Source organism: Dermacentor andersoni, chromosome 6 (assembly GCF_023375885.2).
Source record: "Dermacentor andersoni chromosome 6, qqDerAnde1_hic_scaffold, whole genome shotgun sequence".
Taxonomy (NCBI): Eukaryota; Metazoa; Arthropoda; class Arachnida; order Ixodida; family Ixodidae; genus Dermacentor; species Dermacentor andersoni.
The window spans coordinates 17,557,968-17,578,192 of NC_092819.1; the positions used below are offsets into that span (position 1 = coordinate 17,557,968).

A 20,225-nucleotide genomic window follows, 5' to 3' on the forward strand; every position below is an offset into this window, starting at 1 on the left:
CTTGCGCTTATTCCTGTCACCTCTCCTACAGTACCGATGTTTGCGTGTTTGTGGCTCCTGCCTCGAATCGTCCACGCCTACACTGCTTCTTTCAGGGCTCTGGGTCCCCCTAAAAAAGCTGTTGCCTGGCGACCCATCCTGCCCCCTATCCTTTTGCCAGTGGCACCACTGTAGTGAATGCCATCCTGCACAAAAGGCCGGAAGCCGGTTCCGTACACGTCCCTGTTGACCTCCATCACGCTGTACCCGCGTCGTCCGCTCAGACTCCTAATGACCCGATTGGCCTCAACCACCCTCCTTTCTACCTGGTAAGCCTGGCCCTGGACCTCTGGGATAGGGCATATGGTCACATGCACCCTCCCGGAGGCCTCTCTAAGCTTACTCAGCCCAGTCTCAATGTGCCTCTCAAGGTCCTGGCTTCTCCCCTTAAGCACGTCATTGAGCCCAGAAGGCATAATGACCAAGCTGTCGCTCTCCGTGCTGACCCCAACTACTTCCCGCGCCTTGGTCATGGCTTCCGCCATGCCCTTGCCCGCTTGCACCTCCACCTGTACTCGCCCGTCCGCCTTCACTCTCGCCATCACGCCCTGTTCGGCCCTCCCCACATTGGAGTCCCCTATCACCAGGACCCTTCTACGTGCAAACCGTTCGACTGCAGCCTGTGTCCGCTGCCCCTCCCTTTGCGCCCGCTGGCGCCCCTGTGGCTGCAGCGTCGCCTCACTCGGGGCGCGTTGTGCAGCTTCACTATTACTACGCCGTTTCACCGGCGGCGAGCTGAGGACGGCTTGCTCTGGCTCCCTGCCTCCCACTTCGCCTGTAGGTTTTACCCTACTTTCTGAGTTTTTGCCAGCACTTTGTTGTCCTGACCCGACCTTCTCCGCTGCCCGCGTCTTCAGCGCGTCGAGCCGCCTTTCCAGTTCGGCGCTCCTTTCTTTTTCTTCCTCAAGCTCGGCCACGGTCCTTACTAACTGCGCGGCCTGGGCCGCCTCCACCTTGACGAAATTGTCAACTTTCGCCTGCACTGCTACCCGCTTCTCCTGTTCCTCCCTCAGGTCTGCCTTAAGCTCGTCGAACTTAGCCGCCCAATTCCCTTCCAGTTTTTGGACGGCTTCCCTGACGCCCTCGCACGACCTGCACGTGAAGCTAGACCCCTCCGCGTCTGCTAAATTCTGGAACTTAGTTTCGTCGAGGAAGCACCATCGCAGGCACTCGTCGCACTGCACTTGCTCCCCGTCCCCCGCGGCCTTCACGTTCTTAGATTTCATCGCTAGGCCTACGTCCCTAGGCCCAACGAGGAAGTTCGCCAAATCACTCAAGCAAAGCCGACCTCGACCGCTGTCCCAAACTAAAATAAAGAATTATCACTCCCTACCCCATGTAAGAATCAGAGGAGCTAGCTGAAAGAATTAACTAAGCCTATCAATAGGTCCCTCCTACCAACTAGGCCTAACGGGGGAGCCGCCAGACCTAGACAAAGCCGGTACGTTTGCTACTCTTACCAAGAATTCAAAATTTGCGCCTCTATTCCATGCAACAGAAAACACTTCAAAACACTAGCTAATAAAGATAATAAAGTACTTAGCTACGAACGAAGTCGCTGAAGCCTCGACCACAGGAGCGTCCGTACGAACAGCTTACTGGAGCTAAAAAGCGTCCTCTGTCGTGAACTGGGTAGTACTAAGCTCGGTCGTCTGCTTCGGAAAGCACGTTTACAATATGGACCCGCCGCTTTCGGTTTTGTTGTACCACGGCTTGCAGCGAATATCGGGCGCCGAAGATTTTTTCAGAGGTGGCACGCTGCGTAAAGGCAATAAATTATGCAACGCCGAATACGCGTACACCATTCAAGAAATAAGCGGCGAAGTTTAAGCGCGGTGTCAATCGCAAGTGGAGCCAGTCGCGTACGAAGTTGAACTTCAGGTAAGGTTTGCACGCTGCTAGATTCAGTCGCAGAAACGCGAGGAAATGCATGCTATAAATGAATTCACAGCAGCGATAAGCAGACATCATGTGTACGGATATGCTCGAGCGCACGACGGTACGCGCCGCGACGGCAGCGGTCTTTCAGCATGCTGCGATGTACGAACTGCTCGAGCGTACGATCGCACGCGCCGCGACGGCAGCAGTCTTTCGAAATGCCGCGAAACAGCGGGCCTCCTGCAATCTTTGTTGACTGCATGCCGCTAGACAAGTAGTTATGCCTGCACTGTAGTAGCGGCCATCTGTCTATTTAGCAAATAACTGATAAATAACTGATGCAATGCATATGAGCTCGCAGTAACGTACGTGCGAATCGCGCTGCAGCGCGAGCTCGATCGTGCGCTGCTCGCTTGATGTAGCTTTTAATGACAGCGCTCGAACATCCATGTGCTGCAATCAATACTACCTTGCTACGCTGCCTCAACGTGCTGTCTTAATTTAGGTCAAGGATGAGCACATTTAACTCTATAACCTGTGCTGCTCGTAGTGGGGTAGTGAATTGTCACCGATCAGCCCGACCATTTGTGCTCATTTGTACCACTTCGCACCGGTCGAATGTTTAATTGTCGTTGTGGCCGGGTCTCGAATCGTGAATCATCAGCCATGCCTGCTGCTATGTCGGTCTGCCGTCGGGATTGTAGGTGCAAAAGACCGAATTTTAGAACGCAGATAATCAAGCAACCTTCAAGACAGACGAAGCAGTCAGCAAGGCACGAAGTTTCGCTTACACAGCGCGACGAAGTGCAGCTATGAGCGCGCCCGACGCTCCGCTTCGTGAGGCCTTGAAGGAAAACGGTAGAATCTGATGTTGGGATTCAGGCCTTCATGTTCATGGCAGCCCACGACGCAAAAGTGACGACGGTGACGCTTTTTCGAGGCTGAGCTAGGTCTCTCCGGATCGGCGTCGCCGATTCCTTCTGCTTCCAGCATTACGTCTCACGGAGAGTCCGTTTTCGTTAAACTATAGGCTGCGGCGAGCTCGCAGCGTAGTCGGCGTGGTCTGTGAGAAGTGACGAGCCTTTTCGCACTCGCAACAGGGTAGAAAAAAAAAAAAAAAACGCTAATCGACGCAAAACTCGGGCAAGAAATGTGCTTCGCCACAGGCAGGGCGGGCAGGGCCAGCGTTGCCAGATTGGAAAGCCGGCACGACACCAGAAACTCGCTAAAGTTTCCCCAGATTTCACCAGAAAATAAAATTGTCTTAAAATGCACAAAAATGGCCAAGAATTAACATTCGTCAAGCACTCATTTTATTATGAATATAATATCACGATGAGAAGCCTTTAATCATCCCTTGGAGCATCGTAAATGTCTGAATGAAACCAGCGTAGCATATCGTCTGTGATGATGAGGAGCCTGTAATCATCGCTTGGAGCATCGTAGATGCCTGAACGAAACCTGCGTAGCATATCGTCTGTGATAGTGAACTTCACGCAACACCCCTCTCTGGAGGCCAACGTTGTGCGAATTCGTACAATGGAATCCAAAGTTTTCAGCAACATTTTGTTCCTGCAGGTACTTCGTCTTAACACACGTGACCTGACTGAAGACACGCTGCATTCGACACTGGGCAAGAAAGACATGCCAGTGCATACAATGCAAGGTCCTGGTAGGGCTTTTCCCCCATGGCATTTTTAAACTTCAAAATTCTAGCCCAGAATGTTGCAGAATCCTCAGGAAGTTTCCCGTCGAAGACGGCCTGCGCAACAGGTTTTTGTGACAGCGAAACGAGCGGAGCGTCAGCACGTGTGTTGGCTGGCCACTTGACGCATTGCCGATGGCCCGGCGTTGCTCTTCCCGCGCTTCCCACGGTAAATTCATTCCTCCACTAGAACAGCCGGTGCCATCTATTGAAACGACTTATAAAGATACGTGCGTTGAAACCTAGCGCTAGCATCACACGCTAGCACAAACCTTAGCTACAGTAAGCTTTATAGTTCACTGTACTCTAGCGGTAGCACAGGAACACAGGGATTTCATGAGGAATAAACAAATACAAATATAGGCCTTAGAATCGTGGCGGCCGCAGGCGCTACCTAGTGTTAAATGTTTGGATGAGCAGCGCGGGTAGACGGTAATTTCGGTAGAGTGGCTTTCCCCAGATATTCCCAGATTTTGTCTGGTGTAGTAGTTTGTTGGACTGGCCACCAGGAGCTCTACATTTTCACCAGATTTCCGAAATCTGGTGGCCAATTTCACCAGATGGCAACGCTGGGCAGGGCTCAATACTACCCAAGCTGGTAACGTTCGGCGCGCTGCCACCAGGCGCCGCTACTATACCTCAAAGTAGACCAGCGACAGCGTGGTGGTCGCCGTGGTGGTTGGTCGTGGCTCGCGGACGCTCCTGTGGACGAGGCTTCAGCGACTTCGTTCGTAGCTAAGTACTCTTTTATCTTTATTAGCTAGTGTTTTGAAGTGTTTTCTTTTGCATGGAGTAGGGGCGCAAATTTTGAAATTTTGAATTTTTGGTAGGAGTAGGAAACGTACCGGCTTTGTCTAGGTCTGGCGGATCCCCCGTTAGGCCTAGGGGGTATTTCTTTCAGCTAGCTCTTCGGATTCTTACATGGAGTAGGGAGTGATAATTCTTTGTTTTTGTTTGGGATAGCGGTCGTGGTCGGGTTTGCGTGAGTGATTTGGCGAACTTGCTCGTTGGGTCTAGGGACGTAGGCCTAGCGATGACATCGAAAAACGTGAAGGCCGCGGGGGACGGGGAGCAAGTGCAGTGCGACGAGTGCCTGCGCTGGTGCTTCCTCGACGAGACTAAATTCCAGAATTTAGCAGACGCGGTGGGGTCTAGCTTCACGTGCAGGTCGTGCGAGGGCGTCAGGGAAGCCGTCCAAAAACTGGAAGGGAATTGGGCGGCTAAGTTTGAAGAGCTTAAGGCAAACCTGAGGGAGGAGCAGGAGAAGCGGGTAGCACTGGAGGCGAAGGTTGAAAATTTCGTGAAGGTGGAGGCGGCCCAGGCCGCGCAGTTGGTGAGGACTGTGGCCGAGCTTGGGGAGGCGAAAGAACGGAGCGCCGAACTGCAAAGGCGGCTCGACGCTCTTGAGACTCGGGCAGCGGACAATGTCGGGTCAGGGCACCAAAGCGAGGGCAAAGTGGAAGGCAGGGAGCCAAAGCAAGCGGTCGCCAGCTCGCCGCCGGTGAATCGGCGTAGCTATAGCGAAGCAGCGCAACACGCCCCGAGTGAGGCGACGCTGCAGCCACAGGAAGCCGGTAAGCAGGGAGAGGTAGGAGAGAATGAAAGAGTGATTATCGCTGGCGACTCAAACATGGCTGGGTGCTCAAAAGCAATTGTGGAGAGGGTGAAAGGCGACAAAAGAGTGGCGGTAGGGACATTTCCAGGGCAGACACTGGGTTCTGTCATGGAGCGAGTAAAAGAAAAGCTCACGGAAAATGCCCACGTGCGCAACCTTGTCGTAGTAGCAGGTGGGCTAAATGACGTCCTGAACAGGAAAGGGCCAGGACTAGCCCAGCGCTTGGCGAAGGGGGTGGACGACTTGCGCGAGCTATCCCCTCAGGTGCAGATCGTGGTGTGCACGGTGCCGGAGGTGCCTGTGCGTGACAGTCATGTACAAAGAGCCGTAATGGCTGCCAATGAGGCAATATGGAAAATGAGCCGAGAGAAAGGATTTGAAGTTGTCGAGGTAAACAGGGAAGTGAGAAGTTGTGGTGGTTTTAAACGAGATGGGATCCACTTCAATTACAGGCTAGCACGAGAAGTGGGCTGGCGACTTGGGGGTCGCGCTGTTGCTTTTTTAGGGGGCCCGCGGGCGCTCAGGAGGTCAGAGTAGGTAGTAATAAAGAAGGTCCCCTAGGGGAACATCAGAAGAGCATCGCCGTCGATAACAGGAAAAGGAGGAAAACAAGAACAAGAGCTCGCCATGCAATAGGCTACATAAACATGCAGGGCGGCAGAAGAAAGGAAAAGTGGGCAGAGATTGAGGAGCAGTTACATAGAGAACAAATAGGGGTGTATGCGGTTACAGAAACGCACCTTAGAGACTCAGAAGAGCCGCCAGTTATTGGGAATTATGTATGGGAAGGGTGCAACAGAACTAAGTCGGAAAGAAAGGGAGGGGGAGTCGGAATGCTCATCCATCAGGGAGCCAAATGGAAAAGAGTAAATTCACAATGTCAAGAGCATCTTTGGTTATCAGGTACAATGAGTGGGAAAGAAACTTGGCTTGGAGTTACGTATTTGTGGACCGGAATAAATTGCACAGAGAAGAATAAAGAGTTAGTGGAATGCATAAGCGCTGATATCAGGGGTTTCGGGAATGGTGCTGAGATAGTCCTATTAGGTGACATGAATGCCCACATACAGGATTTAGACGGCTATACCGACAATAACGGGAAGTCAATGCTAGACCTTTGCGAGCAACATAATCTCGTGATCGTGAATACAGGGCCTAAGTGTGAAGGACAGATCACGTGGGAAGTGGGAAACCGGCAATCGACCATTGATTACTGTCTGATGACAGAAGGAATTCATGATAAGTTGAGAGAAATGGTCATCGATGAGGAAGGGTTTAGCAGCATAGGGAGTGACCATAAACGCATCATTTTGAAAATGGGATATGTAGTTGGGAAAGAGAGCAACGAAAGCAAAATGGCCAGTCCAAATTTGAACGCTGAACAAATAGCAAATATAGTCACTAGAGTGGAGGAAGAAATTGGCAAGTTGCCAAGTAAGGGGTGGGAATATGGTGAGCTTCTAAGTGTAGTAACGACAGAAATACGGAAAGAGAAACAACATGTTCATTGGAAAGGAAAAAAGAAACCGAAAAGCTGGTGGAACAAGGAGATACGAGAAGCCATCGCCGAACGACAGAAAGCATCTCGAGAGCACAGGCAGGCAAAGAAGGCGCAGTTGCCACAGGATGAAGTAACCAGTAAATGGGAAATATACCGGGAGAAAAAGTCCATGGTTCAAATACTGGTGCAAGCAAAATTAAAAGGTGAAAGTGAACGTTGGTTGTCAGAAATACGTGAGAAAAAGAAGGCTGCACCTAGAATATTTTGGAATCACATAAAATTATTAGGCAGGAAGGCAACAACAATACAACAACATATCCTAGACGAAGATGAAAACAGACTGGAAGGAGAAGCAGCAATAAATTACATCCAAAAAGTAACAGCCGAATCTTTCCAAGGCAAGGACAAGGTTGTATTTGAAGAAAAAAAGAGCATGAAAGAGACCCAAGGGGGAAAGGAGCTAGTGCTTACAAATTTAAACTGGAAGAAAGCGGAAGAGAAAATTCCTAAGCGCACAGCCACAGGGCTAGACGAGGTTCCCGTTAGGCTGATAAATGAACTGGGACCAAAAAGTAAGGAAGCTCTCGTGAAAGCAGTTGAAAAAAACTTTAAAAGATAGACGAATACCAGACAGTTGGCGACAAAGTAGAATGAATTTAATTTATAAAGGTAAGGGGGAGAAAGACAGAATTCACTCGTATAGACCGTTGACCATTACATCGGTAATATACAGGCTAGCAATGCAGGCAGTGAAATTAAAGCTTCAAGCATGGGCAGAAAATAATGGCATTTTGGGAGAGCTTCAGAATGGCTTTAGAATAGGTAGGCGTTTGGATGATAACTTGTTTGTTCTTACTCAGTGTATTGAAATATCAAAAGCAGAAAGCAGACCGTTGTATGTAGCCTTTTTGGACATTACAGGAGCATACGACAACGTAGACCGCAGCATTTTGTGGGATATTCTGGAAGGGGAAGGCTTAGGTAACGATTGTATACAGCTCTTGAGAGAGATTTACCTAGAAAATACTGTTTGCGTTGAATGGGAAGGGATGAGGAGCGCGGAGAAAGTTCATATCAACAAGGGACTGAGGCAGGGGTGCCCTTTATCCCCGCTGCTGTTTATGATGTACATGGTGAGGATGGAGAGGGCGCTAGAAGGGAGTAATATCGGGTTTAATCTCTCATACAAACAGGCAGGTACAGTAATAGAGCAGCAACTCCCAGGTTTATTTTATGCGGACGACATTGTGTTGCTCGCAAACAAGCAAAGTGATTTGCAACGTCTGGCTAATATCTGTGGACAGGAGGGCAACAAGTTAGGTTTGAAATTTAGTGTTAGAAAATCAGGTGTTATTGTATTCAATGAAAACAGTGAACAGACAGTGGAGATACAGGGCCAAGAAATACCTCGGGTAACAGAATATAAATACCTTGGTATATGGATAAACGAAGGCAACGGATATATGGAAACACAGGAAAAAACCATAACAGTCAAGGGGAAGAGAAATGCAGCCATAATGAAGCACAGAGCGCTATGGGGATACAATAGGTACGAGGTCCTCCGAGGTATGTGGAAAGGGGTAATGGTTCCAGGACTTACTTTTGGAAATGCGGTTGTTTGCTTTAAATCAGGGGTACAATCAGGACTCGACGGGAACCAAAGGTCAGTGGGTCGCCTCGCATTGGGCGCTCACGGGAAGACTACAAATGAAGCTGTGCAAGGGGATATGGGCTGGACTAGTTTTGAAGTGAGGGAAGCCCGCAGTAAAATTGAGTACGAAGAACGGCTGAGGAATATGGAGGAAAGTAAATGGGCTGGGAGAGTGTTCAGGTATCTGTACAGGCAAAACATTGATTCACAGTGGAGGAAAAGAACTAGGAAGCTTACCAGCAAGTATGCGGCCTGTGGGGTGGGCAACACAGCAACAAAGAAGGTCAAGCGGAAAGTCAGAGAGGCTGAATTAATCTCATGGGTGGCGGCAATGGAAAAGAAACCTGCCATGAGTAACTACTTAAGGGGAAAAAACGAAATTAGGAAAGAAACCATTTATGATAACTCAAAGGGAAGCTCATTACTTTTCGAAGCGAGATCGGGATGCCTTAGAACACGCACCTATAAAGCGAGATATAAGAATGAAGAAGAAACATGTGCTTGCTGCGGTAAAGCTAGGGAAACGACGGAACATATTTTATTAGAATGTGAGGACGTCTACCCAGCGGTCGATTTAGGCACCACTGGCCTCCTTGAAGCCCTTGGGTTCAGCGGGAGCAGTGGTAAAGCAAACAGGTCCGCAATAGACATCAGTAAGAGGCGATTGGAGGATTGGTGGAAGAAAAGTAGGGAAACGACAAAAGACGGAGACGTACAAAAGCACAGTTCGCAATAGGGTATCAGAAAATTTGGACGTGGTAGTTCATAGTGGTTTTTTTTTTTTTTTTATCATTGGTGAACATAGGTAGGATATTAGGCAGCATAGTAGTAAGAGCTTGGTGGCGCAAGCCACCGCCCCGTTCCAAAGGGGACGCTCATAACATCCATCCATCCATCCATCGTCAAGCGCAAGACGCCCATAGGACCAGCACTCCACACCTAAAGCTTTCGTCGGCCTCCAAAGAAAGTATGCTGTGTGCACTGGTGCGATTTCGACACCCGTACGGATGGCCTTTTCCTGCATTGCTTTCCGCGCTGAAAGCTCGAAACGGTCAAGTCGAATGGCGGGGCATTTGAATATACAGCTCTAATGGCAGTCCACCAAAACAAATTTCGCGCCTTCAAGAACAAAATGACGTCACCTTGCTTTTCAGCAGGGGCCGAATCGTATAACTGTTCGAAATACGAACAGTTCGTGTTGCCGCTTACGTCACTAAATGTGCCACTCCCAAGCCGGTGGTGGAAGAAGGGAAGGACACGACCAAGAGATGAGAGGGTGCCACCTCTGAAGTGTACGTCATTTATATGACGAGCTAATCGAGGTACTGCGGAAGGTTTCTGCTAGCTAAATAAATATAAAATATAAATTAAATATTATACGGCAAGTTCTGAAGTATAAACATGTGTACCGCGCGTTTACGAAATGCAGAAGTAATTTATTAGAGACTCAAACACAGAGCTAAAACTGCAGCAACCCACTATACCCTGCTTCGCTGCTGGTGCAAATTTGTGGCAGCGGTGTAATTGTGAACACGATTACGCTGCTGTCGAAAATTTGCACCAGCAGCTAAGCAGAATATAGTAATTAGCTTTGTGTTTGTGTGGTTGAGCTTTGCGCCACAATCTGGCCGCTCACGTAAACGTGAGCGGCCAGATTGGTGGCGTCATTCTTTTTCATTCTCAGCCGACAGGCGGTATCGCAAGCGTAAATGAGTTGGCAAAGCGCAGCGCTATGTCGTCTGCTATCAGGAGCTCGCACGATGCACGCAAAAGAAACGCACTGACAGCACTTAAGCTTTAGCTCGGGCGCTCCTACATAAATACACGTAAAAGGAGAACTCGTTTTTCTGGGCAACCACTGCACCAAATTTGACAAGGTTTGTTGCATTTAAAAGAAAAACTTCAAATCTAGTGACTGTCGGTTTCGAATTGTTTAGTTAGGTAGTCAACTTTTTATTAAAAATTGGCAAAAATCGAAAATTTGCAAAAAACGAAACTATCAAGTTTACAACTCTGTAACTCAACAACGAAAAATGATAATACAATTCTGTGAATTGCATCTAATAGCACATCTAAAGCGGACAAAATTGATATGTTACACATGAATATATATAAAAAAATTGTAATATGGAAATACAGCTTTGCAGAACCCTTGTAACCCACGTAACAAATTCACGTAAGATGTAAAATGACATATCGAATTTGTCCACATGGGCGGCGGCAATGGAAAAGAAGCCTGCCGTGAGTAACTACTTAAGAGGAAAAAACGAAATTAGGAAAGAAACAGTTCATGATAACTCAAAGGGAAGCTCATTGCTTTTCGAAGCGAGAACAAGCCTTAGAACACGCACCTATAAAGCGAGATATAAGAAGGAAGAAGAAGCATGTTCTTGCGGCGGTAAAGCTAGGGAAACGATGGAGCAAGTTTTATTAGAATGCGCAGACGTCTGCCCAGCGGTCGATTTAGGCACCACTGGCCTCCTTGAAGCCCTTGGATTCAGCGAGATCAGGGGAAAAGTAAACATGTCCGCAATAGAAATTAGTAAGAGGCGATTGGAAGACTGGTGGAAGAGAAGTAGGCAAACGACAAAAAACGGAGACGTACAAAAGCAAAGTTCGCAATAGGGGGTCAGAAAATTTGGTTGTGGGAGTTGATAGCGTCCTTTTTTTTTCTTCGTGGCGCAGCCCACCATCCCGTTCCAAAGAGGCCGCTCCATCCATCCATCCATGCACAACGCTGAGGTGCCGAGTGTGGAAAAATTGTGCAAGGGCGCTGTGATCGAACTGAAGTGGATTTTGACTTCCCTGCTCAAAAGAGAAATGCAGGGAAGTCAAAAAGAGTACGCAAAATTAAATGACGAACAAATAGCGCAAATAGCGGCTTTCATAGAGGAAGCAATAGAGAAACATCCCATGGAAAAGTGGGATTATAATCAGTTAGAACTACTCATTAGTACAAAAATAAGATAAGTAAAAGGAGTAAACCGCTGCAGAGGAAAGAGGAACCCACGAAGCTGGTGGAATAAGGAAATTAGGGAGGTCATCGAACAACGACGGTTGGCATCACTGGAACACAGAGAAGCAAAGAGGGCACAGTTATCTGAAGAGGAAATAGGCCAGAAATGGGAATCTTATCGACAAAGGAAACAAGTGCAGGTCCTCGTTCAGGCTAAAATAAAGCAGTCCTCTGATTGCTGGCTAAGTTCGCGATGCAACTAAAGGGGGGTCAAGAAAATTCTGGAACCATATAAGCTGGCTGGGTAAAGCGAATCACAGAAAGCACGAACAGATTCACGATGCCGAGAGAAAATGTTTAGAGGGAGATGACGCTGTGAACTACATTGGTTCAGTTATAGCTGAGTCATTTAGGAAAGACGATAGGGTAATCGCCTCAAATGAGGGAGCAACACAGGATAGCACAATAGAAAACAACTTGGAACTGACCAATCTTAACTGGAAAAAGGCAGAAGCAAACGTTCCAAAATGCACGTCCGCAGGAATAGACGAAATTCCAATCAAGTTAATTAATGAACTTGGCCCAAGAAGCAAGGAAACGCTGATAAAAGCATTGGAGGTAGTCATAACAAATAAGCAAATTCCGCACAGCTGGAAACAGAGTAAAATGAATTTGATTTATAAAGGGAAAGGCGATAAGACGAACATAAAATCCTTCCGACCAATTACGATAACATCAGTTATATATACGCTGGCGATGCAGGCGGTGAAATTAAAAATGCAGTCATGGGTAGAAAGTAATAGAATACTCTGAGAACTTAAGAGCTGGTTCAGAAGTGGTAGGCGCTTAGATGATAGCCTGTTCGTACTTACCCAGTGCACAGAAATAGCTAAGGCGGAAAATAGACCTCTGTTTTTAGCCTTCCTGGACATAAGTAGTAAATCTGTAGAAACAATAGAACCCCTCACACTAAAATGTGATGGTATCCATCCCGATGTCGATGCAGGCAGAGTCACGCTTCCTGGGGTCCTAGGGTTTAGAGATAACAATAGTCATGTAAATAAATATGAGATCGAAATTAGCAAAAAGCGATTGGAAAATTGGTGTCTCAAAAGCAGAGAGGTGACATAACGTTAAAAGTGTAGGGAGAAGTATTTAAAGAAAATGGCGAATTTTAATAACTTACAACACAGTTCAACAAAAATAAAAAGCTGAGCATGGTGGAAACTGCCATCACCCCGTTTCAAAGGGGACGCTCCTACCTTCCATTCCATCCATTCAACCATCAATTCATTGGGGCGGAGACTAGCTTCGCGGCATATTCAACGTAATTTCGCTGAGGGCGCTGAGACCGATTGCGCCGGTAAGCTCTTATAATGCTGCTTTATTTCAACTGCTAATTTATATTGACACCTTTTTGCTTCGTATACATATATGAAGCATGGGTTATACAATGTGACGCTTTCAGTTTAGCTGTCGTCAAGTGCGTCGTCTGCTAGTGAGTAAGTAAAACTCTTGCTTGGGCTAGTTGGTTCATGCCTGAATGGAAAGAGCAAGGCGCAGTAGACCAGGACAGAAGAAGAACAGAAGTCCCGTCCTGTCCTGGTCTATTGCGCCTTGCTCTTCTCACTCTGCTAGTGAGTTCGCGTTCGTTGCGCGGACGCTGGCGGACGCCCAGTTTTTCTCGCAGAAAGCATGAAGAAAGTCTGCGCGGTAAAATTCTTTGTGGCTTTAGTTGCTTAGGTGCGCCCGCGAGTTTTGTCAGCTGGTACCAATTGTAGTTTCAGCCAGGTGAACTGTTATTTTTAACATTGTTTTCTAAAAGCAACTCGTCATTTTTGCCACAGAAGCCGCCTTTCTGCAACATGAAGCTACGCAAGAAAATTCTGTTGATATCGTGTCATTTTACGCGCGTTTCTTGCTGGTAGAATATTCATCAGGGACAATGATCAAAGAAAACAATATTATAGTGAAATAAACCAGGTTTATTAACTGCGTGGCGCGAAGGGATGCAGATGAGCAATGTACTTCGAGGCATATCTAAGGGTACATAGACATATATATCCCCGACATATATGTAAGAGAAAAAAATATCAAATATTCTAAATGCACTGATTGAAAAAAATGAATTCTCCCGACGTGAGTAAGCGTGTCTCTCTTAAAAGCTGCACCAGCACCAGGTAAGCCAATCGATGTTCCGAGAAAAGGAATCAAGGCAATCGTTGGACGTTAATATGAACAACAGTGTTAGGGAAAAGATATTGTCTATGTACCCAGACTGAATCGGGGAGACCATAGGCGGAAAGTTTATTTTTCCAGGGGCGAAGGGGAGGGAGAGGGGGGCTGGGGCCCGACCAGCTTTCCAAGCCCCATATATATATATATATATATTAGTCATATCATAAGAAGCCAACAAACACTGACACCATTGCAAGGACAACATAAGGGAAATTACTTGCGCCTAATAAATGAAATAAAGAAGCGATAAATTAATAGAAATTAAAGTGGATGAAAAACAATTTGCCGCAGGTGGGGAACGAACCCACAACCTTCGCATTTCGCGTGCGATGCTCTACCAATTGAGCTACCGCGGCGCTGTTTCCCCATCCACTTTCTTCGGGTATTGTTGCAAATGGGTCGCAAGCCCCAAGGGTAGCGTTGGCCTGGCGGCCTGGGGCACAACTGGAAGCGTCCTTAGGTCCTGGCAAAGCATGAGTCGACTGCTAACAGAACAACTTGTTTATTCTAGCATCGCAAAAGAGCGGCCGGTCAGGTCGACCGAAGTGGAGAGACGGGAGAGCACGTTACTCGACAGAAGAAATCGGAGCCTCTCTCTTGGCGTCCGGGGGCAGCTGCTTTTATACTCTCGGAGTCGAGGGCAAGAAGGAACGCCTCGTCAGAGGCGCACGTGACGGCGGGGCACGGACACGCTGAGAGACACGTTGAGACGAGTGTAGTGACGCATCCGCCGGGCCGGCGCCGGTCAGACCTCCTCGCTTCACACTTGGGGAGCTCCTCTCCCCGGCTGCCGCGCTTTGACAAGCGTGGGCACCAACATGCACACACACACACACGCACACACGAATACACGTGGCATTGAAACATGCCTGGACGCGCTTGGCGGGGAGGCGTTTCGGCAGCGCTGAACGGGCCAAAATGTCCGCCGCTTTGAATGAAGCCCCGGCGTCCGTTGCATCCGCGCCGGCTATACCGCGCGTCGTAGGCGAAACGTAACAGTATTTATGTGTCCTAGTAGAACCCTGGGAGTGTTAGCCAGCGCCACTACTCACAGACCTGGGCGGCGGACGTGGAACGTCCTTTTTGCCACAGGCGTCACGAGAACGTGATCTTTTTTGGGTGAAGGCAACTAACTGGTCAATAAACCCACATATGCTACCTGAAGGCATCAATGTAGCCGGATTCGAGACCCTCGTTATGTAATGAACGAGAAGAAAGGGGGTTAACCGAGGGGCCCGATTTTTTTTATTAGTCATATCATAAGAAGCCAACAAACACTGACACCAAGGACAACATAGGGGAAATTACTTGTGCTTAATAAATGAAATAAGGAAGCGATAAATTAATGGAAATTAAAGTGGATGAAAAAACAACTTGCCGCAGGTGGGAACCGAACCCACAACCTTCGCATTTCGCATATATATATATATATATATATATGCGACGAATATATATCGTGTCATATATCAATATAGATATATGACACGAAGTTTCCTCAAGTGCAAGACATATATATATATATATATATATATATATATATATATATATATATATATATATATATATATATATATATATATATATATATATATGTCTTGCACTTGAGGAAACTTCGTGTGACCTCGAAGAATTGTTCACTGAAGTGACGGCCTTATAAGAGAATCCACAAGACCTGGTAGTTGGAGACAGTTCAGTTTCACGGCCTGAGTCCTCTCCCAGCGCCAAGCATTTGGCGTCTATCGGTGGCGTAATCTTCCTTCGTATAATTATCGTATATTTCGCTATCACTAGTACTGCTTCGCCTTACCGGCAAAACTGCAGCCTCTCTCTCTTCGTTTTTTTTTTTTTTTTCGTTTTCTGTGAGCCCGAATATAAGCGCTCCTGCGCGTGACTGCTGTTGATTCTGATTTCGAGTGAATCCGGCTTGGCCTCGTTTCGGTTACTGAGTGAATCATACAGGGTGCCCCAACTATCATGCACCAAGACTTAAAGGGCCCCTCACCAGGCCCCATAGCAAATTTTGGTTATACGCTGGAAGTTGTTACGTGTCCTCTAGGGAGCGTTTTGCCGCAAAAATTTTTCATATCGGCTCATGAGTAGCCGAGATAGAAATATTACCCCTGATTTCAGCAGGCGGGCTCCACTGCCAAGCAAGACGCTCTCTCCACTTGCGCCGTCTAACCTACGCAAGCAAAATTCCTTCCCTGCGTTCTCCCGCACCGGACCTCGAGGATCGCGTGACGCATGCATCACAGGCCCCACCTTCATATTTTTTGCTCCTCCCCCCCCCCCCCCCTTTTTTTTTCGGCGTCGCGCGCGAGCCGTTGTCTCGTTCGCGCAGCGCACGATTTTGCGCCCTGTGCACAAGGAAACATGACTAGCGGTATAATTCAGTGCTACACGAATACTGAGGCAGAACAAGAGGATCGCAAAGCATCATCACGGCACTGGAACACGGCATAAAAAAACATAGTTTCGGTACCTGCGCACATGACCGCACGACCGTGGGAACAAGCAGACGAAGCGGAAGTACATCTTTCTTGCTTCGGTGCGAAGTAAAACAAAAAACACGCAGACATTCCGTTTGTGTGTTTTATTATTTCTCTAAACTTCAATTCGTCAATTCAAGCAACAGACCGCACAGATGACAGATGTTGTCTTGAATAATTCTCGAAGTCACGTGTCACCACGAGCGACGTCACACTGCGGACACGAAAATTGAAAACCTTTTTTTTTTAACATTCCTATCAACGCAAGGCTTACTATAGTATTGATCAATACTTTATCTCATGTATTCATAGTTCATTTTGCATCTTGGATTATTTGTTTTCTTTTCTTTTTTCGGGTTATTTATTTATTGAATCATATTACCACCCGATTCGTGGCCTATCCCCCTCAGTGGGTTTGTGCCATTGACTGAGGCTTCATCATCATCATCATCATCATCATTCCGCGGCGCGTACCGATGTAATACTTAGCAGACACGATTGTTATTGCGCAATGCATGCTCTGCGCTTGTCAGCTCAAGATTGCCAGACCTGGTGAGGGGCCCTTTAAAGAAAGAGCAGTTGCGTTACTCGAAGAAAACCTAGTGCATATTGTTTCCAGTACAGCGAAGTAGCCACCAGTAATTCTTTCGTTTTTGAAATTTAATTTGACAGTTGCAATTATTTAGCTAATTCGAGAAGGACTGTTTTGATTAGCAAGGTGTAAATGAGGCATCTGTAGGCATCTCCAGACACCCCCAAACGACATCTAACTGCTGTGTTTTCAGCGACGTACTAATTAGGTGCAATTTTTCCCGACTGGCAAACAAACTTCGCAAAATATGAAAAATACCACGTGACTGCGCTCCCACCCGCATCATAAAGCAGCGCCCTCAAATAAACTGATTGAACGTAACTGAATTGCCTGTCGCAAACCCCAAGAGATAGCGCATCCCCTTGATAATGGCACGGAAGGAGCATCAACAGCAGGTTTCGCGGCTTCGCAACTATTCCTTCCTCATTTCTACGTCACACTTATCCTTTTCTCCAAGCTGGCTGATCACGTTGAAAACAAAAGCCCCTTTATAACGCGGCCGAAGCGCCGTTCTGACCACGGACGGAATGCGAAAGGCATTGCAATAGGATAGAATGTTTCAAAATCCTGGCTCTGCTCGCACCGCATCGAAAGAGTGCTCGCGCAGCTATATGGCTTCGTGCCAGAAACTTGCTTCGGACCAAAGTCAAATTAAAATTACGGTTTTATTTTTCGAGAGTGTGTACCTGCTGCAAAAACAAGCTCGTGGCAAAAAAAATAAAAGTGAGTAAACAGAGCTTGAAGCGACCCACATGTAGAGAAAAGACAAAACCAATGTGTTCAAGAAAGTAAATGTACCACTTCTAAATGAGCTGAATGGGCAATCGGGACGGCTGCACAAAAAACGACAGAAAAAAAAAAGACCATCAAATTTCAGTGTGCCCTTATTATCTGTGAATTCGTCAGCACCGTTGAACACCAGCTGCTGTTTAGAGGACATGTTCGAATAGGTGTCCTTCTGCAGCTATGCAGTTCTGAGCCCGCTTCATTACCTCTTCAGTGGCTTTCTTGATGACCGACACTCGAATTCTACAGCAGACATCCGTTATCATTGTCTTGAGCTAATCTGATGTCCGTCTCAATCATGTAAGCACGACCTTTCACATAACCCCAAAGAAAGAAATCGAGTGAAAAGAGGTCAGGTGACCTAGCCGGCCAGTTTACAGGCCCATGTCTTCCAATCTAGTGCGCATGAAAAGTCGCATACAGCCAGTTTCGTGCTCGGCTGCTGCTGTGCGCTGGAGCCCCATGCATCTTGCTGATACCACAGAAGTGGAAGACGTGACATTTCGTCCACGTAACGCTGTCCAGTCAGTGTGTGATCGAAAAAGATGCGACTGATTTTTAGCACCGGCGTAAATTCCGCACCCCACATTGAACTGGTGCCGATTGCGCTTTATCCAGTCTGCATTGTAGTTACTCCAATAGTGTGCATTATGCAAATTTACCTGGGCGTTTCTGGGAAAATTGGCTTCATCTGTGCACATGATGTTACTCAAATAGTCCGGTGACTCATCGGCTTTTGCGAGGACCCAATTCAAGAAATCTAGATGATTCTACAGGTATCTTCCAAGCATTGGTGCTGGTTAAGGTGGTACGGGTGGAAGGCCGTCGTTTAGAATCCTCCATACTGATGACTTGGAAATTGGTACCTGGGCGGCCACGTCCCGCACGCTAGCATGAGGGTTCGATCGATGCCATAAATGCTAGAACGTAGGCTAGGACTCAGAGATGGATTCATACGCTGCTGTTTCTTGAAGCTACGGTTTGTCCCAGGTTTTCATCATTTCTGATGATAGTCGACGTGTGTGTGTGTGTGTGTGTGTGTGTGTGTGTGTGTGTGTGTGTGTGTGTGTGTGTGTGTGTGTGTGTGTGTGTGCGTGTGTGCGTGTGTGCGTGCGTGCGTGTGTGCGTGTGTGCGTGCACATCGCCCCCCCCCCCCCCCCGGAAAACTCCGGAGGGGGCTGGCCCAGATATCTATGGCCCAGATATCCACTATGTAGCCATTAATTAGGCTTCCGCACCTCCTTTTTTCTTTCTTTTTCTTTTTGTTAAGCATGGACTGGAAACAAAATTTCACGAGGCGTATGGGCCAAAAACTGCTTTCGGCGCCCGAGGTCCAGCCCCAATAAAAGAACCGGTACCAATTACTCCTCATTCTGTTACGTGAGGAAGACAGAAACGTGAATGGAATGTTGCACTGCAGTCTTTTTTTTTTCTATAGGAGTGCTTCCAGTAAATTTGATTACAGGGCGCCGAATGGGGAAGATATGTTTTATTTGTTTGAAGCGGCAAGCGGGAAGCTTACATGTTTTTCTGTCTGCGTTTTGCAAGACCTACTGATGGAAAACTATATGCGCTAAAATATACACGTGAGATACATGCTGCTTGAAGGACACGAAAAATATTTGTTCTCCAAAGGAAACCGTACAGTAAGGTAGTAGAATGAAAGCCGACACTGCGGCCGCAACGCACGCGCTATCACCGAGCGGCATTACAAAAAATAAAATGAAATAAAGAGAAAGAAAGGCATCTATTCCGAAGGCAAAAATACATGTCATGTGCAATTATAAACACCATTTGAGCGGCCTGTACGCACATACCAGCGCGCGAAGTAAAATGAATTACCCTTCCGAAGTATCGCCAGCTGTTTCCAGCGGCGAGCGAGCGAAGCAACCTTATCAGGAATGCCTGCAGAACGGCGTCACCGGCGTGTCGCGCCTCCACTGCGGCGCGGCCTTGATGCGGCCCAGTCCAGTTCGATCGCAGCGCCGCCAAAGTATTTTTCGTCGTCGCGCGCCTGATTGCAAAGCATGCGCCGAACTCAGGCGAAATTGCCAGACTGGACTGCTTTCCGTAAGTCCCTGCCGCAGGCCAGTCTTCTCGAAGAAGGGTACAGCTCGTGGGCTCAGAATCTCATGACAACGCTCAAGGAACATGTGACATGCATACCTGCAGATTGCGGAGGACTGTCCAGCGGTGGATAATCATTTACTCCATCTCGGGGAAGCTCGCCGCAGTCTCACGAAAAGATGGAAACGACAAAAACATAACAAAATACTGAAAAGACGTATAACAGACCTGACCCAGCAGGCTGCCGAGTATGCGCCTTTCAATTAGCTGATTCCAACTGGGTTGATCGCTGCAACACGGCAGCCCGACAGATGTCAGGGAAGAATACATGGAAGCTCTTCCGCAGCTTGATTGATCCCGCTCAATCGTGAGGAGAAACACAGAAACACTTACAACGTGCTTTACACAATTTCCAGGGCACAACAAAATACAACTGGCAGAGACCTTAAGGGACAAGTATCTCTGCACCAAACAGGACCCTCGAGGTCAGGAATATCTCTATGCAGGCAGAGGTAATCCAGAGATGGATCAGTCGTTCCAACTTTACGACCTCAAGGCAGCCTTAGCCAAAATGAAGAGAGGCACTGCGCCTGGTCGGGACAAGGTCACAGTGAAACTGCTGGCCAACCTCCCGGATCGCGCGTATGAAGCCCTTCTTGACTACATTAATGCCATATGGAAAGGGGAGACTCCCATACCCCTCGATTG

At 47.6% G+C, this 20,225-nt stretch overlaps 1 protein-coding gene and 1 non-coding gene across 2 annotated transcripts; both read right to left on the bottom strand.

Annotated features, from left to right (window-relative positions):
* Positions 1-11: 11 nt before the first annotated feature.
* LOC126526595 (uncharacterized) lies at positions 12-17,604 on the bottom strand. Its single transcript, XM_072288610.1, has 2 exons — positions 17,574-17,604; positions 12-814 (listed from the first exon to the last, which is right to left on the bottom strand). The coding sequence occupies exons 1-2, from the start codon at positions 17,602-17,604 to the stop codon at positions 78-80; spliced, it is 768 nt and encodes a 255-aa protein (XP_072144711.1). The 3' UTR covers positions 12-77.
* Positions 13,867-13,939, bottom strand: TRNAS-CGA (transfer RNA serine (anticodon CGA)). The gene has a single exon. It is a non-coding gene; the product is annotated as a tRNA-Ser (tRNA).
* Positions 17,605-20,225: the final 2,621 nt, after the last annotated feature.